Genomic DNA, 17,241 nt, shown 5'->3' on the forward strand with positions numbered 1-17,241 from the left:
AAAACACCCTCCCTTTTCTACACACGGACTAACTCCAACGAGCAGGTGGCGCGAGTGTCAGATTGGGCTTGGCAAAGCACCAGCGTGCCTAAAACATCCTCAGGCAGAGGACTGCAGAGTTAATGCCATTATTGCGTGCAGAGTTTGCTGGAAGTAGCTAACGGCTGGACGGTGCAGTGCGTGTGCGTGCTGAGCCCGATTCTGATCGGTGCTTTAATCCTTTACCCTCTGTAAACCAACAGTTTACAGTATGGTAAACTGTTACCATACTTAGATGAGGACACTGAGGCTCAGGGTCCACACGGCCAGTCGGAGACAGAGCCGGGACCAAATGCAGTCTGGCTCCTGAGTCCATAATGCTCATTACTGTGGTGAGCGGTGGCTCTCCTTGGCATACGGTTTGGGGCAGCTACATTGCTAATATGCATGGCTCAGTAATAATCTGATTACTGTCTGTAATTCCTGTCGTTGCTTGGAGAAAAAACAGTCTAATGGTGCTTTGGGGCGGGGGGGGGGGGGGGGGGGGGGGATTTAAAATACAACTCGTGTTTCGTTGACTTTAAAAGCACACGCTGCAGGTGGAGGCGTTTCTTTAAAACGTTATCTACCGCTTGTACCCATCGTCCAGTCGGTATAAACAAGCCTCTGCACTTGGCATCACTCAAGCCAATGTGACCGTCCTCGCAGTGTGGCTCCCTCCCGTCCCCATGGAGTCCCAAGGGCGCTCAGTGTCAGCACTGACTCTTAGGCCACGTTCCAGACCCAGGTGAGGATCTCCCGGGTAGGTTCAGAGAATCCACGTTTTCAATAAAAAGCACCCCAGGTGATTTGGATGCACTGGGAAGTTTGAGAATCTCTGTATTTTTGTTGTTGCTTAAACAGCTTTAATGGGCTAGAATCCCCATACCGTGCAGTTTCCCCATTTCGTGTCTACAGTTCCGTGGTTTTCGGTGTATTCAGATACGTACGTCCGTCACCACTTTTGAGAACGTTTTTTATCACCTCAGAAAGAAACCTGTACCCATTAGCTGTCACTGCCCATCCCCTGCCCCCAGCCCCTGAGCAACTGTTAATCTGTGTCTATTCATCTCTCTCTCGTGGACTTTCACAGGAACGGGATCATATCGCGCGGTGTTCCGTGACTGGCTTCTTTCCCTCGGCATGATGTTTTCAGGGTTCATCCGTGTTGCAGTATGTGTTAGTACTTTGTTCCTTTTTAGGGCTGAATAACATTTCATCGTATGGATAGATCACATCTTGTTTATCCAGTTACCCATTGTTTCCATTTCTCAGCTTTATAAAAAATTTTTTTAATGTTTATTTTTGAGAGATCAAGCGAGAGAGCGTGCAAGCAGGGCAGGGGCAGAGACAGAGGGAGACACAGATTCCGAAGCAGGCTCCAGCTCCAAGCTGTGAGCACAGAGCCCGACGCGGGGTTTGAACTCACAAATTGCGAGATCACGACCTGAGCCCGAGTTGGTCGCCCAACCCACCTAGCCACCCGGACGCCCCTATAACTTCTTTATATAATTTAGATAGTAACCCTATCTGTTGGTTTTGTTGGTTGTTTCCTTTGCTGTGCAGAAGCGTTTTATTTTGATGTGGTCCCAATAGTTCGTTTTCGCTCTTGTTTCCCTTACCTCAGGAGGCATATCTAGAAAAATGATGCTGTGGGTGAGGTCAGAGAAATTACTACCTGTGTTCTAGGATTTTTATGGTTTCAGGTCTCACATTTAGGTCTTTACTCCATCTTGAGTTTACTTTGTGTATGGTGTAAAAATGTGGCCCCGTTTTCCTAATACTATTTGTTAAAGGGACTGTCTTTTTCCTATTGTGTATTCTTGCCTTCTTTGTTGAATTTTAATTGACCATATAATTGTGGATTTATTTCTGGGTTTTCTGTTCTGTTCCATTGGCCTGTGTGTCCGTTTTGTGCCAGCACCACGCTGTTTGGATGCCTACAGCTTTGTAATATAACTTGTCTGGAGTTGTGATCCCTCCAGCTTTGCTTTGCTTTTGCAAGATTGCATGGACTGTTTGGGGTCTTTGTGCTTCCATACAAATTTTAGGATTATTTGTTGAGTATTCTTGATGGCAGATTTTTTCCTTTGAATATATCATGCCATTCCCTTCTGGCCTGCAAAGTTTGTGTTGAAAAGGCAGCGGATGGCCTTATCCGGTTTCTCTGGCATGTAACAGTCCTTTCTTTTGCTGCTTTTAAAATCTTTTATCACTGTTTTGCCATTTTGATCACCATACGTCCTGGTGTGGACCTCCTTTGGTTGATTTTTTTGAGGGATCTGTACGCCTCCTGGATCTGGGTATCTGTTTCCTTCCTCACATTACAGAGGTTTCAGTTATTATTTCTTCAAATACATTTCCTGCTCCCTTTTCTCTTTCTTCTTTTTCTGGGATCCCTGTCATGCAACGTTATGATGCTTGATGGAGTCGCTGAGCTTCAAAGTCTGTTCTTATTTTGCACAGTTTTTTTCTTCTCACCTGCTCAGATTGGTTACTTTCCAACACTCTGCCCTCCGGTGACTAATGCGTTCCTCTGCTTCCTCTAGCCTTTTTTTTTTTTTTTTTTAATGTTGAGAGTATGAGTGGGGGAGGGGCAGAGAAAGACTCCCAAGCAGGCCCGGTGCTCAGAGCAGAGCCTGATGCAGGGCTCAGTCCCCCAACTGTGAGATCACGACCTGAGTTGAAATCAAGCATTGGATGCTCAACTGAGCCACCCAGGTGCCTCAGGCTGGCTACTTATTAAATCTAATGTATTTTTAGATTATCTTGTCTTATCTCTGATTGATTCTATTTTATCTCTGTGTTAAGGGTCTCACTGATGTTTCCCACTCTTTTCTCAAGTCCAGTGAGTAGCTTTAAGATCATTAAAGTGTCTATGAGGCATATGACTTATACTGGTTTCGCTTAGGTGTTTTGCTGAGGTTTTGTCCTGTTCTTTCATTTGGGACATGTTCCTATCTCCTCATTTTGTCTACTTCTGTTTTTTTTTTTTAGTTTTCATTTTTTTTATTATTTATTTTTGAGAGAGAGCGAGAGCATGAGCAGAGGGAGAGGGAGACAGAACCCGAAGTGGGCTCCAGGTTCCGAGCTGTCAGCACCGGACGAACTGTGAGATCATGACCTGAGCCAAAGTCGGGTGCTTAATTGACTGAGCCACCCAGGCACCCCTGATTCTGTTAGAAAAGTCAGTTACTTTTCCTGCCCTTGAAAGTAGTAGTGGGCTGTGTACTTTTAAGAAGGTGGAACTGGCCCTTTTACAGAGGGGATGTCCCTCCACCGCCAAGCCCTGCCAGCCTGGATTGCTCCGCAAAGCGCACAAGTTGAATGTGCGTTGCCCGTGCAGTTTCGCGTGTGGGTCCTCTTCCACAGGGGACACGCAGCCTTGCGGAGACAGGCTGGCCAGGGCCGCTCTGCAGTGTGTACAGAGGGCAGGGCGTGCAGCTTCCACGAGGTGCAAGCATGCCCCGTGGGGGGTGACCCACCACTGCTGCCAGGACCCAGGCCCTGCCAAAACACACAGTAGGGACACTCGGCTTTGGCAACGTTTGTGACTGTCTTCCGGAGGAGGGGACCCGCGGCACCAGGGCTGAGGCAGGCCGTGGGTGCTGGCTCCCCCAGGTGGCTGTTTACTGGTGGGGGTGGGGGTGGGATAGGGAGGCTGTGTCTGCAGCCCCTTTGCTCTTGGAGGCGTCTCCCAGTGAAATCTGGCCCTCAGGTACGGGCCCTGAGGTTAGTGACCAACTGTCGCTCCCGTGAGCCCCAGGCACCTCTCAAACCGCAGCTCCCGGCTGTTTGGTGTGCCGTCTCGCTAAGAGTGGGGCACGGTTTCCCTCTCTCCCTCCTGCCTCTTCCGGAACTGAGCCTGGTGAGTTACGAAGTTCCAGGCTTTCAGTGCAGCCGGTTGTAAGAACGCAGGAAATTCGGCCCTTCTGGCTTCCAGAGCCACATGTTACGGGGATTCACTTCCCCATGCAGGCTCCGGGGGTATGAGGAACCCTTTCTCTGCCCACAGGTCCTGGCCACCTGTAGATGGCATCGCCCGTTAGCTCCCGAGCAGGATTCTGCTCTCCCTACGGTCTTTGACGTGACTCCTTCTCAGCGTTTACTTGTGGAGTTTGCTGTGTCAGTGTTTGAACTGTTTTCTGGGTTATTTACACGGATGTGTCATCTGCTTGTATCTGTGGGGTGAGGTGAGCTCAGGCCCCTCCGACTCTGCCGTCGTCCTGGAAGTTGGTGCCGCACGTTTTCTAAAAGACCTGCCAGACTCTTTTCCGCAGTAGGTGCCCCATTTTACATTCACACCCGTCGCGTGTGAACCTTCTGGCTCCTCCACCTCTTCCCCAGCGCTTGTTATTTGATTTTTTGATTCTCGATACCCTGGCTGGCTAGTACCTCGCTGTGTCTTTTGATTTGCATTTCCCTGATCACTGACAATGTTCAGCATCTTTTCACATGCTCATTGGGCATTTGTACATCGTCCTTGGAGAAATGTCTATTCAAATCCTTTGCTTCCCTTGCTTTTATAAAATAAGGAATCTTTAATGTTTATTTTTGAGAGAGAGAGAGTGTGAGTGGGGGAGGGGCAGAGAGAGAGACAGAGACACAATCCGAAGCAGGCTCCAGGCTCTGAGCTGTCAGCACAGAGCCCGACACGGGGCTCAAACTCATGGACCGCGAGGTCATGACCTGAGCTGAAGTCGGACGCTTAACCGACAGCCACCCAGGTGCCCTGATCCTTTGCCCATTTTTAAATGGAGTTATTATTGAGTTGTAAGAGTTCTTTGTGTATTTTACATACAAGTCCCTTGTCATATAAGGGATTTTGCAAATATTTGCTCCCATTTTTGGGCTGTTTCTTCACTTTTTTGATGGTATCTTCTGAAGTTTTTAATTTTTTTTTTTCAACGTTTTTTATTTTTGGGACAGAGAGAGACAGAGCATGAACGGGGGAGGGGCAGAGAGAGAGGGCGACACAGAATCGGAAACAGGCTCCAGGCTCCGAGCCATCAGCCCAGAGCCCGACGCGGGGCTCGAACTCACGGACCGCAAGATCGTGACCTGGGTGAAGTCGGACGCCCAACCGACTGCGCCACCCAGGCGCCCCTGAAGTTTTTAATTTTAATCATGTTTTTTTCTTTTGTTGCTCATGCTTTTGGTACCATTTCTGAGAATCCTTTGCCAAATTTCCTGGGTCACAAAGATCCGTGCCTTTATTTTTCTTAACAATTTACAGGTTTTACTCTTACATTTAGGCCCTTGATCCGTTTTGAGTTGCTTTTTGTATCTGTGTGAGGTTAGGGATCCAAATTCATTCTTCTGCAAAGACATTCTTGAACTGCTACAAATTGATAAATTTTCAGGCATCCCTCCTTATGTAAGTTGTTTCCTGTATTTGCTAGATTAGTCTTAGAAAAGGAGGCATTTCCATATAGATACCATCATATAGCAATCTTGTTTCAGACTCTTGTTTAACTCTAAAACAGACCAGTAGTGATACGCACAAGGATGTCAAACAAATTCTGTATTTTATGCCAGCTTTGGTTTGCCATATGATGCAGTTCTGATCTTCTGCTTAATGAAACTAGTCATTTGAAATCTTTTGAAAGGTGAGCTCAGCATGGGGAAACAGGATGAAAGGATTATAGAAGCAGGATATGGAAACTGGATACAAAACCTTCTCAAAATTATTTCATCATTATCTTTTGGTAAATGCCCACATGTTTATAGAGGTTTGTAGCTAATTCGGGACTATGGAGTTTGGCTACTTTGGGCGGTGCCTGGTGTTTCAGTAAGGGATTGAAACAGTAATTCATTGTTGCAAGCAGAACTCTGAAAGAAGATTTTGTCCATACTGAGAAAAGAAAAAGTTAACACCTCTTAAATATAAAAGCAACTAAAATGAACACTGTAGTTGAACAGGTACATCCTCTACTCAGATGGGCACAGAATCTTCAATTTCCAACAAGAAAGAATCTTCCTCGTCTTTGTCTAGAGGAAGGCATAGTGTCTCAAAGTAACTGAACAATTAACTGTCTTTCTAGACGAACCCTGGGATGGTCCCCAGCCACGGATTCAGCCCCAGATCTTACTTCTTTGACAACCCTCGAAGATACGATAGTGATGATGACCTTGCCTGGAACATCGCCCCTCAGGGACTTCAGGGAAGGTGAGACCCCAGTTCAAGGTAGAGAGGCATGGTTAGTAGGCTGAGGACTGCACTGGTGAAATCGATTCAACCCAAGAGAAAACGCCCATGTAAAATAGCCCTGGAGCTGGAGGCTGTGCGGCAAAGAGGAAACGGAGGGAGGGGAAGCCCCTGACTAGCCGACTAAGTGCAGCCTGAGAGGCCCGCCCCCAGGATTATGCTTCCTTACTCTGCGGCAGACAGGAGGGGCGGGAGCTACTGGGAGCTACTGGGGTTCCCTTCCCCCTTTTCAGCCTGTGATGCTTAGCTACTCCCCAGGGCCCAGTGATCATCGTGTCCCCTCTTGCGGCCTGTGAACCTGGGACTTCAGGGCCAGCAGCAGGGAGAGAAGCAAAAAGGGCTGAGCTGGTGCTTACCGAGCGCCTCTCTGCTGGGGCTTGTGGTCCCAGGACCCCGTTCGCTTGCTGTGAAAGGGAGGCTTCAGGCCTCTTTTCTTGGAAGTGTGTTTCTTGGAAGTGAAAGCTTATTATTATTATTTTTTTTGCAATCCTTTGTACATTTAAAGGGTGATCATTAACATTTTAACATAAATTATCCGCCCCCCCCCGCCAACTCCACCCTCAGGATGGAATGATAGAAGATAAGCTAGCTTTTTTACTCCTTATTACGAACAATAAATGTCCTTGGAAAACGTGAGAGGCGCCCTTGTGTTAGGGACACAGAACTGAGGAAAAGCTTGGGGGACACATGGTTTGCTCACTAGATGAGGGAGCAGCGAACCAGACAGAATCCAAGATGGTGCTTGGGGAAAGCACAGCAATCCACAGACCACAGCAGCAGATGTGTAGAACACAGAAATCTGGAGGGGAGCCAATAACCAAGGACTTCCCGAGGTCAAAAGTTGTTCTCACCCTCCTCCCTAGAATGTTCTCTCATCCCTTTCCCCCACCACATTTCCCTCTCGCTGTGTGTGTCCCTCCCTGTCCTGCTGGAGCTGCCTTGGCCTCTCACCTGCCAAAGGCAGCCTAGAGCTGAGAGGGTCCTCACTCCCCTTGTGGAAGATGATCCCTTTTCTATTACATGGAAGGTGAGAAGAAGAATATAAAAAGTACACTGTTGAGGGCTTACTAGACGCTGAGATACTGTTCTAAGCACTTTACAGGTATTAACTCACAGAAGCCCAACAGGACAGTTATTGATTCTACGAGTGTTCGACACATGACAAAAATCAGTGCGAAGTTACCTGTCCAGAGCTGTCAGACACAATTTGCTGGTGGAATATTTTGTTATACATAGTGATTGGCTTACGGTTCTAATACGATGCTTCTGGGCTGCACAGCGTTCAGGTTTTTGCGGGTGAACTTCTGGCCACTGCACATGGACTTCAAGAAGCTACTTTAAAAAACTGGGCTTGTCTACACTTTATCCACAAAACCCCCAGTTCTGTCCATCTAAAATAGGTCATCAGGAGGAAGTACAGCGTTCCAAGTCACCAATATGTCTTTTTCTTTTTAAGTTTTGCTCCAGACTACTATGACTGGGGACAGCAAACAAACAGCTTCCTGGCACAGGTGGGAACTTTCCAACCAGACTCCATGTTGGATCCTGACAAGCCAAGCCAGGGGCAGCATCAGTAAAAAATTTTATGGAAGATTCCTCAAGTGAGAGGCTTCAGAGAGACTAACTTAATGACAGCTGAATTTTTAATAAGGCACTTTTCCTTAAGAAATAGGACTTGATTTTTATTTGTTACAGGTTTCTAATGGCTCCATAGGACTAAGCAATAATTTAGATTGATAAAAACCTTATTTTAGTACTAAAAAGTGAGCCTGGCCACCTATTTCAGTGGGTATAATTTAAACTTTAAAAAAATTCTGTACTTTTATAAAGATGTATTTTATATAACTTAATAATGCTAAAATATATACTAGGATTTTTTGAGAATGTTATTGCAATATACGTTTGTAGTTTGCACAGACTTTTATGCATAATTCACTTTAAAAGCATACAGTACATGGTCTGATGGTTGTTTAAGGCTTTTGGACTAAAGTGTTCTTTAGGTCCTCACCTCTTCGGGTCATGCAGATCCGAAGCTTCTGAATCAACTCGAAATACAGTTGACATCTCGGAAAGCCGGTTGCAACTCCAGTGTTAAAAGTTATGATGTAGGAGAATGTCCAGGACTTGTACCAGGTAATTGGCCCCTTCCTCTGAGTTCTTTAAGGTCCAGGCAGTTGTTCCCTCAACTAATCTCCTAAATTTTGCCAAAAAGGTGGTATCAACAGGGCACTAATGCATACGCTTCGGTGATGAGTCGGTGTGTTAAAAACCGAGTGGACTCACACTATTAAACGTGCTCTGCTCTATGTGGAAACTTTGCCTGGTTTTTCAGCCCGGTGAAATCTGATAAGCGGTACCTGAGGGCCTCTGCAGGACAGCGCCATTCCCAAAGCACCGATGGTTCCTTACCTTCAAGGAACAAAGGAGAGGTTCTCGCAAGGGGATGAGTCATAAATGCCCTTGATCCAGAAGACTCAACAGGTTTCCTGTAATTTCCCACCGTATCTCCGTATCTCGAGTAATGCCCTTTATTTTTAAATAGCGCTGCGAGCAGCCTATTAGAAACTGCAACTTTAAAAAGGGCAGTTTTCTGTAGCAGGATTCCTGCCTCTTAGCCACGCAAAAGGGTGTGTTCCAGACGATTGCTTAGAAGTCCTCTTCCGTTTAAATGAGACCCCTGTCCTCAAATACTGGTTCCCCAGCCACAGGTGCTACTCTGAAACCTCCAAGATCTTCTAGAAGTAAAACCGCCTCTAATGCAAAACCGTGGTGCATGGCTCTGTCAGTTGAATGCTCCGATCTTCTGTAAATCGGAGAGAAGGTACTAGAGGAAGTGCTGTTACCAGAAAGTATCTGCTCTGCCTACGAAATCTTACATCTCGGGACAGGAGGAGGAGATGAAGAGAAAGTTATATTAATAAGCTCTGCCTTCAGGATGAAACCCATTTCAAAATGTCTTTTTTTTGTGTGGTCTTCAGAAATAACTTATCTCTGGGCACTGATTTCATTCACAGAGATCAAGTCTACTTTCTCTTGATAGTATTTAAAATTGCCATCTCGAGTCATAAATGGTTTGTGATTGGGTTATGTCATTTGTACAGAACACGTTTATCCTGCAGAATCCCTCATAACAGCATTCTTGCCTTTTAGTATATGGAAGAATTGGGGTCACACATCATTGAAAATAGTTACTGTCAGGGAAAATTGTACACTGAAGCAAAATTTGCACTGATTACTTGGGTTGCCTATTATATTGTAAGTTGTCATTCTAAATAGCTTTAAGAACACCTGACTTGTCATACTGTCTTTGTTACTAATACTTAGGAAAATTTAAAGGCAGCCCCGGCATATGCTTAAAACTTTAGATCATGCTTTCAGAAAGTACTTAAGATCATTCAAGGGTAGGTATATTTTTTTAATATAATAATAAATCACTAAAATCATCCAATTATTCTACTCCTGCTGTATCAACACATTATTCTATCACTACTGGCAGGAAAATTAAATACCCAGCATTAACCGATAAAAGCCAAAATTCTATTTTTATGATAAAGCTATTTGAACTATTTTTTTTTACTGGAAAAGATAAAAATGTTCTAAGAGCCTATATTTCTCTTCCCCTTTCTAAAAAGTATTGCTAAAGCACAAGTATTGTAAACACATCTAGAATGTAAAAAATAGGATTGTATCAAACTCTCTCCTAGTAAATGACCACGTGTATCCTGTGAAATGTTACAGGTATGGTATGAAAAGGGAAATGAAACTTTCCTTTAGTTTCCTAAGTGTTGTGAAATAGGTACACTAACAAAGCTACTACTGCTTACGTGAAATATGAAAGGCTGGGGCGCCTGGGTGGCTCAGTCGGTTAAGTGGCCGGCTTCGGCTCAGGTCATGATCTCACGGTCCGTGAGTTCAAGCCCTGCGTCGGGCTCTGTGCTGACAGCTCAGAGCCTGGAGCCTGCTTCAGATTCTGTGTCTCCCTCTCTCTCTGACCCTCCCCTGTTCATGCTCTGTCTCTATCTCAACAATAAATATTTAAAAAATTTAAAAAAAAATATGAAAGGCTAAGAGAAGACAAGGAGTAGGGATTACTGGTTGTAAAATATCCACGTGTCCTCCTGTTTTAAGGCAACATGATGAAATTTAAACCCTGGTCGTTTAAAAGTTAAAAATGGGGAAGAGGCAGAGTCACTGAAAATTGTGGACTGAGTCTGATTCTGCGCTAAAAGGCTGAGTATTTCCGTGCACCTGCTGGAGATCTTGCAGAATGGGCGTGCACCCCTGCAGGTAACGGTCTACAGGTGCCAGCTGAGTCGTGTGGATACCTTTCATCGGCTCTTTTTTTCTTTCTACGATTAACCTGTTTAATTGAGCCAGTGATTGTGATACACGGAGCTGGGACTGTAAGAAGTTTTGACGGTTGCACTCTACACATCAATCATATTTAGTTATGCCAGTTCTCTCTTGAATGTATCAGGCACGTTGTTAAAACTGGGCTTGTTTAGCTGCGTAAATCAGGGACACCTGCAAGTGCGTCCCCAGATACCCTTTTACCAAAATCCAACAGAACTGCTCTTTGCTGGCCTTGAACACTTAATTCCTATTAAGAGGAAAGGAATAAGCATTAGTAAATCCTAGAGCACGAAAAGTGCTTGGAGGAAAAGGTTCTCATTTATATTTACTCATAGTAGATATTACTAGAATATTCCTTTTATTTTTTTAGAACATTGCTTTTATTTTTTCAATAAAGGTAAATTTACATTAGAATTAAATGGGTTTAAGTATTTGAACCTTTTTTGAAGGTTTCCAACTGAAGAAACTTTGTTTAAAAAATACCTTTTCACTTTAGAGGATGTATAATAAAACCTAGACAAGTGTCAGGTCCATCAAAGACCTAACTCCTAGGCCTTTCCATTTTTTGTCCCAGGTTAGTGAGAATTTCACTAATTAAAAAAGTTTCTAACTGTGCACAATGCTATTTTAAGGCTTCTCATGGTCCAGAGAGAGGAGCTGTTGGAAAGGATCAGGCTAAAATAATGGAATTCTCATCAGAAACCGTAAAGTGATTCAAGTGAGGAAACATTTAAGGAACGAAGGGAGTGGAACCCTGTCAGTGTCTATAGAGTGCTTATTATGTGCTGGACACTGGGATTATTGGGTGTTTGCCAGTCTGTGGGTCCAGGGTGTAAACTCAGCAGCACCCTTCCGTTAACTCTCCTCTCGGCCCTTAGCAGGAATATATGCAAAGGCCTTGTGCCAGTGGGTCAGAATACCTGGAAGCAGCTAAAGATGTCCCCGTACCCCCAACCTAGATATCACTGTGGATTCCCTGTGCCAGTCACACAGCTCCTCGGGGCCTGGGCCTTCACGGAGGGTCCCTCCGTGTGGACTTCTGAGGTGGACCGCCCTGATCATCAATTAGGGGATCCAAGTCCTCGGCTCCAAATCACCAGCTCCTGATGGAATCCACCTGGTTCCTCCAAAGCTGGATTTTCATCTTTTCTCTGACCTGTGGCTGAAACCTCTCCTCTCTCTGCCCAGAAACTGATGATACTTCATTCCAGCATAGCCTCCAAATCTGTCTTCCCTTTTGCAACGTTAAGGCTCAGAACATTAAGCCTCTTTATCTCCAGAACAGGTTTTCTGCCTCTGAACTTCAGCGTGGCCAAAACTGGAGATCAGATGCCTGCTTCCTCAAGCTAGATTTGTGACTTCCCTCTAAATCCCTTTCTCTGAACCTCAGTTTCCCGCGAATCTTGCTAACCGACAACAGCCCCTCCAGTCCCTTGGCGGTCCCCACATGGTGCTCCTTGAATTCGGGCATTAATTGAGATATAAAACGGTATGTTTAGGAAGAACAAATGTTTTGTCAGAGCCATTCAGTTTGTGTTACCGAGTACCCGTGGCCTGCTGTCCCCTTACTGAAGTTTGCAGACCCAACCCCTACGCAGTGGAGAACACTTTCCCATTCGGAGGCATATTCTGTGAAGGAAATCCGTATGGAAAAGTTAAATAATTTATCCGAGTGCTGCCTGAAGAATGTGGACTCTGCTGTGAGCGAGGGGTGTTACTGTGTGATTTTAATCCATCTGTGACAACTTGATGGCATCGTCAGAAAGACACGAAGATGTGTTCACACTGAGGGCATCTTCTCTGCGAGACAGGTTTCTATGTTAGCTATTCCTGGGTGTGTCCTCGCTAGAAGCTAGGGATAGCCTAGTTAGGTTATGTAATTCATAAACTACATGATGGCTGGGGTATTTGTCCCGACACCCACAACAGTGAATGAACAGTCCAATCCTGTTCTTGTGGTAGACGGTGTCTTTTTTAAGGGTAACTTCTTTGATTTGCACTTGTATCTGCTATGTATTGATTTGACAAGTATAATATTCCTATAACGGCCTATCCCTGTTTTCTTAGGAGTCTGACAGATATGTAGCTTTCAGGTAAAGAATTCATAATGGAATAAAAAAGGAAATAAGGATTTTACGTAAAGATAGCCTCTAGGAATCATTTGAGAACTCAAGGAATCATTTGAGAACTCCATCTTAAAACAGGAGCATGGAGATGAAAATAGGTCTACACAGGCACCGCCTGCCCAGTCGTGGCCCTCACCTGTCTGGACACTGGCAGGTGAAACACTGAAATAATGAACACAACAGGCAGTAAAAAGTAGATTCTTATCCGGTAAAGAATAAAAAGAGTAGGGACACATTAGGTGCTTAAAAGGGCAACTCTCCAGAGAAAACACCGAATAGGGCCAAGTTCTAGCATGGTCTGTATGTTCAAGAATGTTTTTAAAACTCATATGGAATAAAGCAAAGCTAAAGAAAACTTTTTTTTTTTTTTAAAGGGGAGGTTGGGGAGAAGAGGGGACCACCACACCAGATATTTAAACACAGACCCTGAGCAATTAAAATAACCGTGGTACTGGTACCTGAGTCAACAGGCCGATGCAGCAGAGAACCCAGATACAGACCTAAATGCATGTAGGGTGTTAGATACAATAAATGTAGCATCTCAGACTGGTGAGGACAAGATGAACTGTCCAGTAATGACACTGGAACAACTGAGTAATCAGGCAGGAAGAAATTGGGTCGAATCCATAACTTACACCCCATGCCAGGACATACTCCAAAGGAATCAAATTCCGATCTAAAAAAAGCCATGAAAGTTCTAAAAGAAAAGGTAGGTGAATCACTGCTCTGAAAGTAAGAAGGTATTCCTAACTCTGACTCAAAGTCCAGAAACCACTGAGAAACTGATAAATTAGACTGCATTAAAAAAAATTGCATGGCAAAGCTATCCTAAATAAGCCAAGTCACAAGAAAGACACCAGATAGAAAAAAAAAAAATACAAAGGATTAATATCTGTAACAAAGCACTCGCAGAAACAGAAGATCAACGGTGTAGTACAAAAATGGGTAAAAGATGAACACAGAAGGAAAGATGTACAAACAACATGGATTTTAAACATGTTAAAAGGAGTCAGTCTCGCTGGTAATAAGAAAAATCAAAACTAAAACACACTGATACACAATTTTGTATCAGAACAGCAAACATCAAACCCACATCCATGTAGGTAAGGTGGCGGGTAAGCAGGTAGATCCGTCAATTCGGTAAAATTGCCTCCGTGGAGGGAAACGGTCTATCTTTCAAAATTATAAATGTATATGGCCTGTGACCCAACAATTCCATTTTGCGGAATTTATTCTACAAGTACATATTTACATATGTGTGGAATGACACTTGCCCATTAGTAGGGCGTTGGTTCATTAAACGACTGTCCATTCACACTATGGAATATCGAGCAGTTAATAAAAAAAAAAAAGTTTATTTAATGAGTGAAGTAACTAGTGATATGGGAAGACTACCAAGAAAAATTAAGTGAATAAAAGCAGATGGTATGTACAGGATGCTACTCCTGGGTAAAAATGAGAGGCAAAATGAAGACTTTACATTTGTATTTGCTTGCGTAAAGCCTGAGTGTGGATGGAAACCTAAGAGACCAAGGGCAGAGGCTGTGGTGAGGGGTGAAGGGTGGCGGAGGTCCGCAGTATGGGAGGTTGGCCAAGGACAGAAAGAAGACATTCCCTGTATGGCCTTTCCTATTTTTTGGTTTTTCAACCATGCGAATGTATTACTTATCTGGAAAATTAAATAAAGAATATTTGAAAAGCCTTGTGACTCAAAACAAGTCCAAAAATACTCAAAGTCCCCAATTTTTAGTTGAGTATTATAAGCCAACTTCTGTGATAACACAGATACACTACATTCCGAGCAAGGGACATGGGAGTCAGACTTGCTGGTTTTAAGCTTTAGTCCCACAACCTACAATTTGTGACTACGGACAAGTTAGTCATCCACTCTTCTGCGTTCTCTCCTAAAACGGATTAGTAACCGGACCTACGTGCTGCTGCTGCCGCAGCGACCAGGAGCCCGAGGAAACCCTGCACGCTGGAGGCCGGTGGCTGCCATTCCGAGAAACCAGCTCTGACTGCTTCCGTCCTCTCTCAGTTCTCCACTAACTATAATCAAATCCTCAGCTCATCACAGGAAACATTTCAAAGGCGGGGCGGGGATGGAGGTGGGGGGGGGGGGGGAAGGGAACAAGAAAAGAAAGATCGCAGAAACATTTACTTTAATTCACATTTTCTACAGTCTGGTGGGTACCACAACACATTAGAACGGTGTTCAAAATCAAAGCTGCACCTGTTCAGATCTGAAGCTAGAACGCACACCCACCTGCGGGCATGTCTGTGTCTGTGACGTTTCACCAAATCATTTCCGCGATCCCACGGAAGCAGTCTGCGTGCTGTGGTGGACAGCCAGGGGTTCCGCGGGCACTTCAGGCTGCAAACTGCCGAGCGCCGGACTGTCGGCTGTCCCCCAACTTCCAGCTGAAGGTGATGCTGACGTAGATGGAAACAGCTGTCCTTTCTCACAGTGGCACCTAGGTCAAGTCCAAAAACATGGCAGTGTTTCGTATACACACAGAGCTGACAAGTATTGAGTAATTCACAACGTTATCGTGTCAGCACGTTTGACTTAAATTTCAAAGCTGAAAACTTAGTATTCTGTCTGATCCTCTTGATAATCTAAGAATCAACACAGGAGAAGCATTCAAATTTTATCAGTTTTAATATATAATATTTCTAACTTACATAGATGCCACTTAAGGGGGAAAAAAATAAACCCATGCTGTTGAAGGAAGGAATTATTTTCCTTTTCTTCATTTTCATTACTTCATCAGCCGGTACAATCATTTCTGTCAGTTATAGTATCAAGTGCTGGATTTTTAAATCAGGTGACGAGAGGAAGACAAAATGCGGGAGGAGATACCAGCCACGTGTTTTCACGACACACTCAGTGCTCTAGTGTCCCTGCACAAGGGGGTCTGTGACTTAGAAAAACACATTATATCACAAAGATCATACAGTATCACCGGGCGCACAAAACAGAGGTTCCTACACATACATTTAGGAGATACACACATACGTGAAAATGTAGGCTGCCCCCCCCCCCCATCCAATTTGCGGTAAAATAAAGTTACATAAATTTCAGCTTAAGAATACTTCACTTGTTTATTTTCTTGGTAGTGAAAACATCCATTAAAACCCTGAAAAGAACTGAATCCTAACCTTTTAATTTCCTAGAACTCACTCTAATATACAATTTTTCCTAAGCTTCAAGCAAATCACATAAAGAAAAAAAGCAATAAATGGAAATGACCAAGGATTTTCTCCAGTCAACAGAATTTAAATAACAGTTTTATCTTTAACGGAGGGAACAGTAAAGTAACACTACCAAACGATTTTTTAAACTTACAGTAATAGACAAAGTGCAAAACTTTCACATTTTCTTAAACTCTGAATGAACACTAAGAATAATTCTTACTAATTTACCAATAAGATTACTTACTCACTTTTTACCTTAAGGTCCCCCTCTCCCACTGCACAATACTTACATTCCTAAGAATGAAAAGAAAAAGTAGAGAAGGCTCTCCAGTCAAGCGGGTCTGTTTTATTCGACTTAACAAACAAACAAGTCACCACCATCAACAACAAAAAACCCCTGGGTCTATAAAGGTTAGAAATTGGGTAAGAAAATAATTAACTAGTGAGACCTTACTCCCCTTCAGCCATATCCCTCCAAGGGATGACCGAGTATTTTTCAAAGAGGGGTGAGCCAATGAAGCACAATTTAAAACACTCCACTAAATCATCAATGAACACATTTCAGACTCTGGCAGGTGAGATGTGGGTTTAAGAGCACTTCATAAAAGACTGAAGGAGAAATGTCCCCGCATTACTTCTACACAGATGCCTCCTTCCAAATTAATCTAACAGCTTTAAAAAGAGTATTTTAAATATTAAGGATATCTAAACTCCAGCTTGAGAAAATAAGCTGAGGACTTGAGAGTCACTTGTTGGTACAAGTCCCACAAGGTACCATTTATATACAAGGGACTGAAAGGAAAAGAGAGGCAGGGACGGGGAGCATCACGGAGGCTTGAACTCCTCTACCTGCTTGAATGACCTACCGAAGATATTCAGGTTGACAGGGGATTGCATAGATTGTATTCTAAAATAAAATAAAAATAAAATTCCTTTAAAAATGCTTAATTTAAAAGAGTAAATTTTGTGCATATAATGTTTGAAGGCGGCGTTACAGATCCATATAATCCCATTCACATTTTATCAAGGCAAAACTTAAATATTTACGCAATTTTTTTGTTTTCTCAAAGTGAACAAAAATTCTGTAATTCGAGTACGGACAGAGAAATACAGAGTCAAATGAAATGGGTATATAGGATAGGCTCTAGGTGAAGACCTGCCCACGGCACACTTGGGGGGTCCGGCCAGGCAGCCGGCACAGGGGATGGTGCTTTTTCACCTCTACTGAAGCAGGGCCTTTAGACCAAAACAGCCACAACAACAGCAACTAAAAATCTTACATAAACACCAGGGAAACTGAAGTTGAGGTCCTGGGGATGGGGATTCTTACACTGAAAG

The 17,241-nt window shown here is 43.9% G+C and overlaps 2 protein-coding genes across 9 annotated transcripts in view; one reads left to right on the top strand and one right to left on the bottom strand.

The window, feature by feature from the left end:
* The window catches only part of GPR137B (G protein-coupled receptor 137B), a 76,402-nt gene that overhangs the window by 39,265 nt on the left and 19,896 nt on the right, over window positions 1–17,241 (top strand). For 2 of the 4 annotated variants that reach the window (XM_019418933.2, XM_019418931.2), the window contains one exon: window positions 6,063–6,187. In XM_019418933.2, coding sequence (XP_019274478.1) covers window positions 6,063–6,187 — 125 coding nt within the window. The other 2 variants (XM_019418934.2, XM_019418932.2) reach the window with 2 other exon arrangements.
* The window catches only part of ERO1B (endoplasmic reticulum oxidoreductase 1 beta), a 62,046-nt gene continuing 59,655 nt past the window's right edge, over window positions 14,851–17,241 (bottom strand). For all 5 annotated transcript variants that reach the window (XM_019418930.2, XM_053910215.1, XM_019418929.2 and 2 more), the window contains one exon: window positions 14,851–15,179. In XM_019418930.2, coding sequence (XP_019274475.1) covers window positions 15,008–15,179 — 172 coding nt within the window. In that variant the 3' untranslated portion in view covers window positions 14,851–15,007. The remainder of the gene's footprint in view (window positions 15,180–17,241) is intronic.

The sequence above is a fragment of the Panthera pardus genome, unplaced genomic scaffold (assembly GCF_024362965.1).
Source record: "Panthera pardus isolate Hobbes unplaced genomic scaffold, ASM2436296v1 HiC_scaffold_22, whole genome shotgun sequence".
NCBI lineage: Eukaryota > Metazoa > Chordata > Mammalia > Carnivora > Felidae > Panthera > Panthera pardus.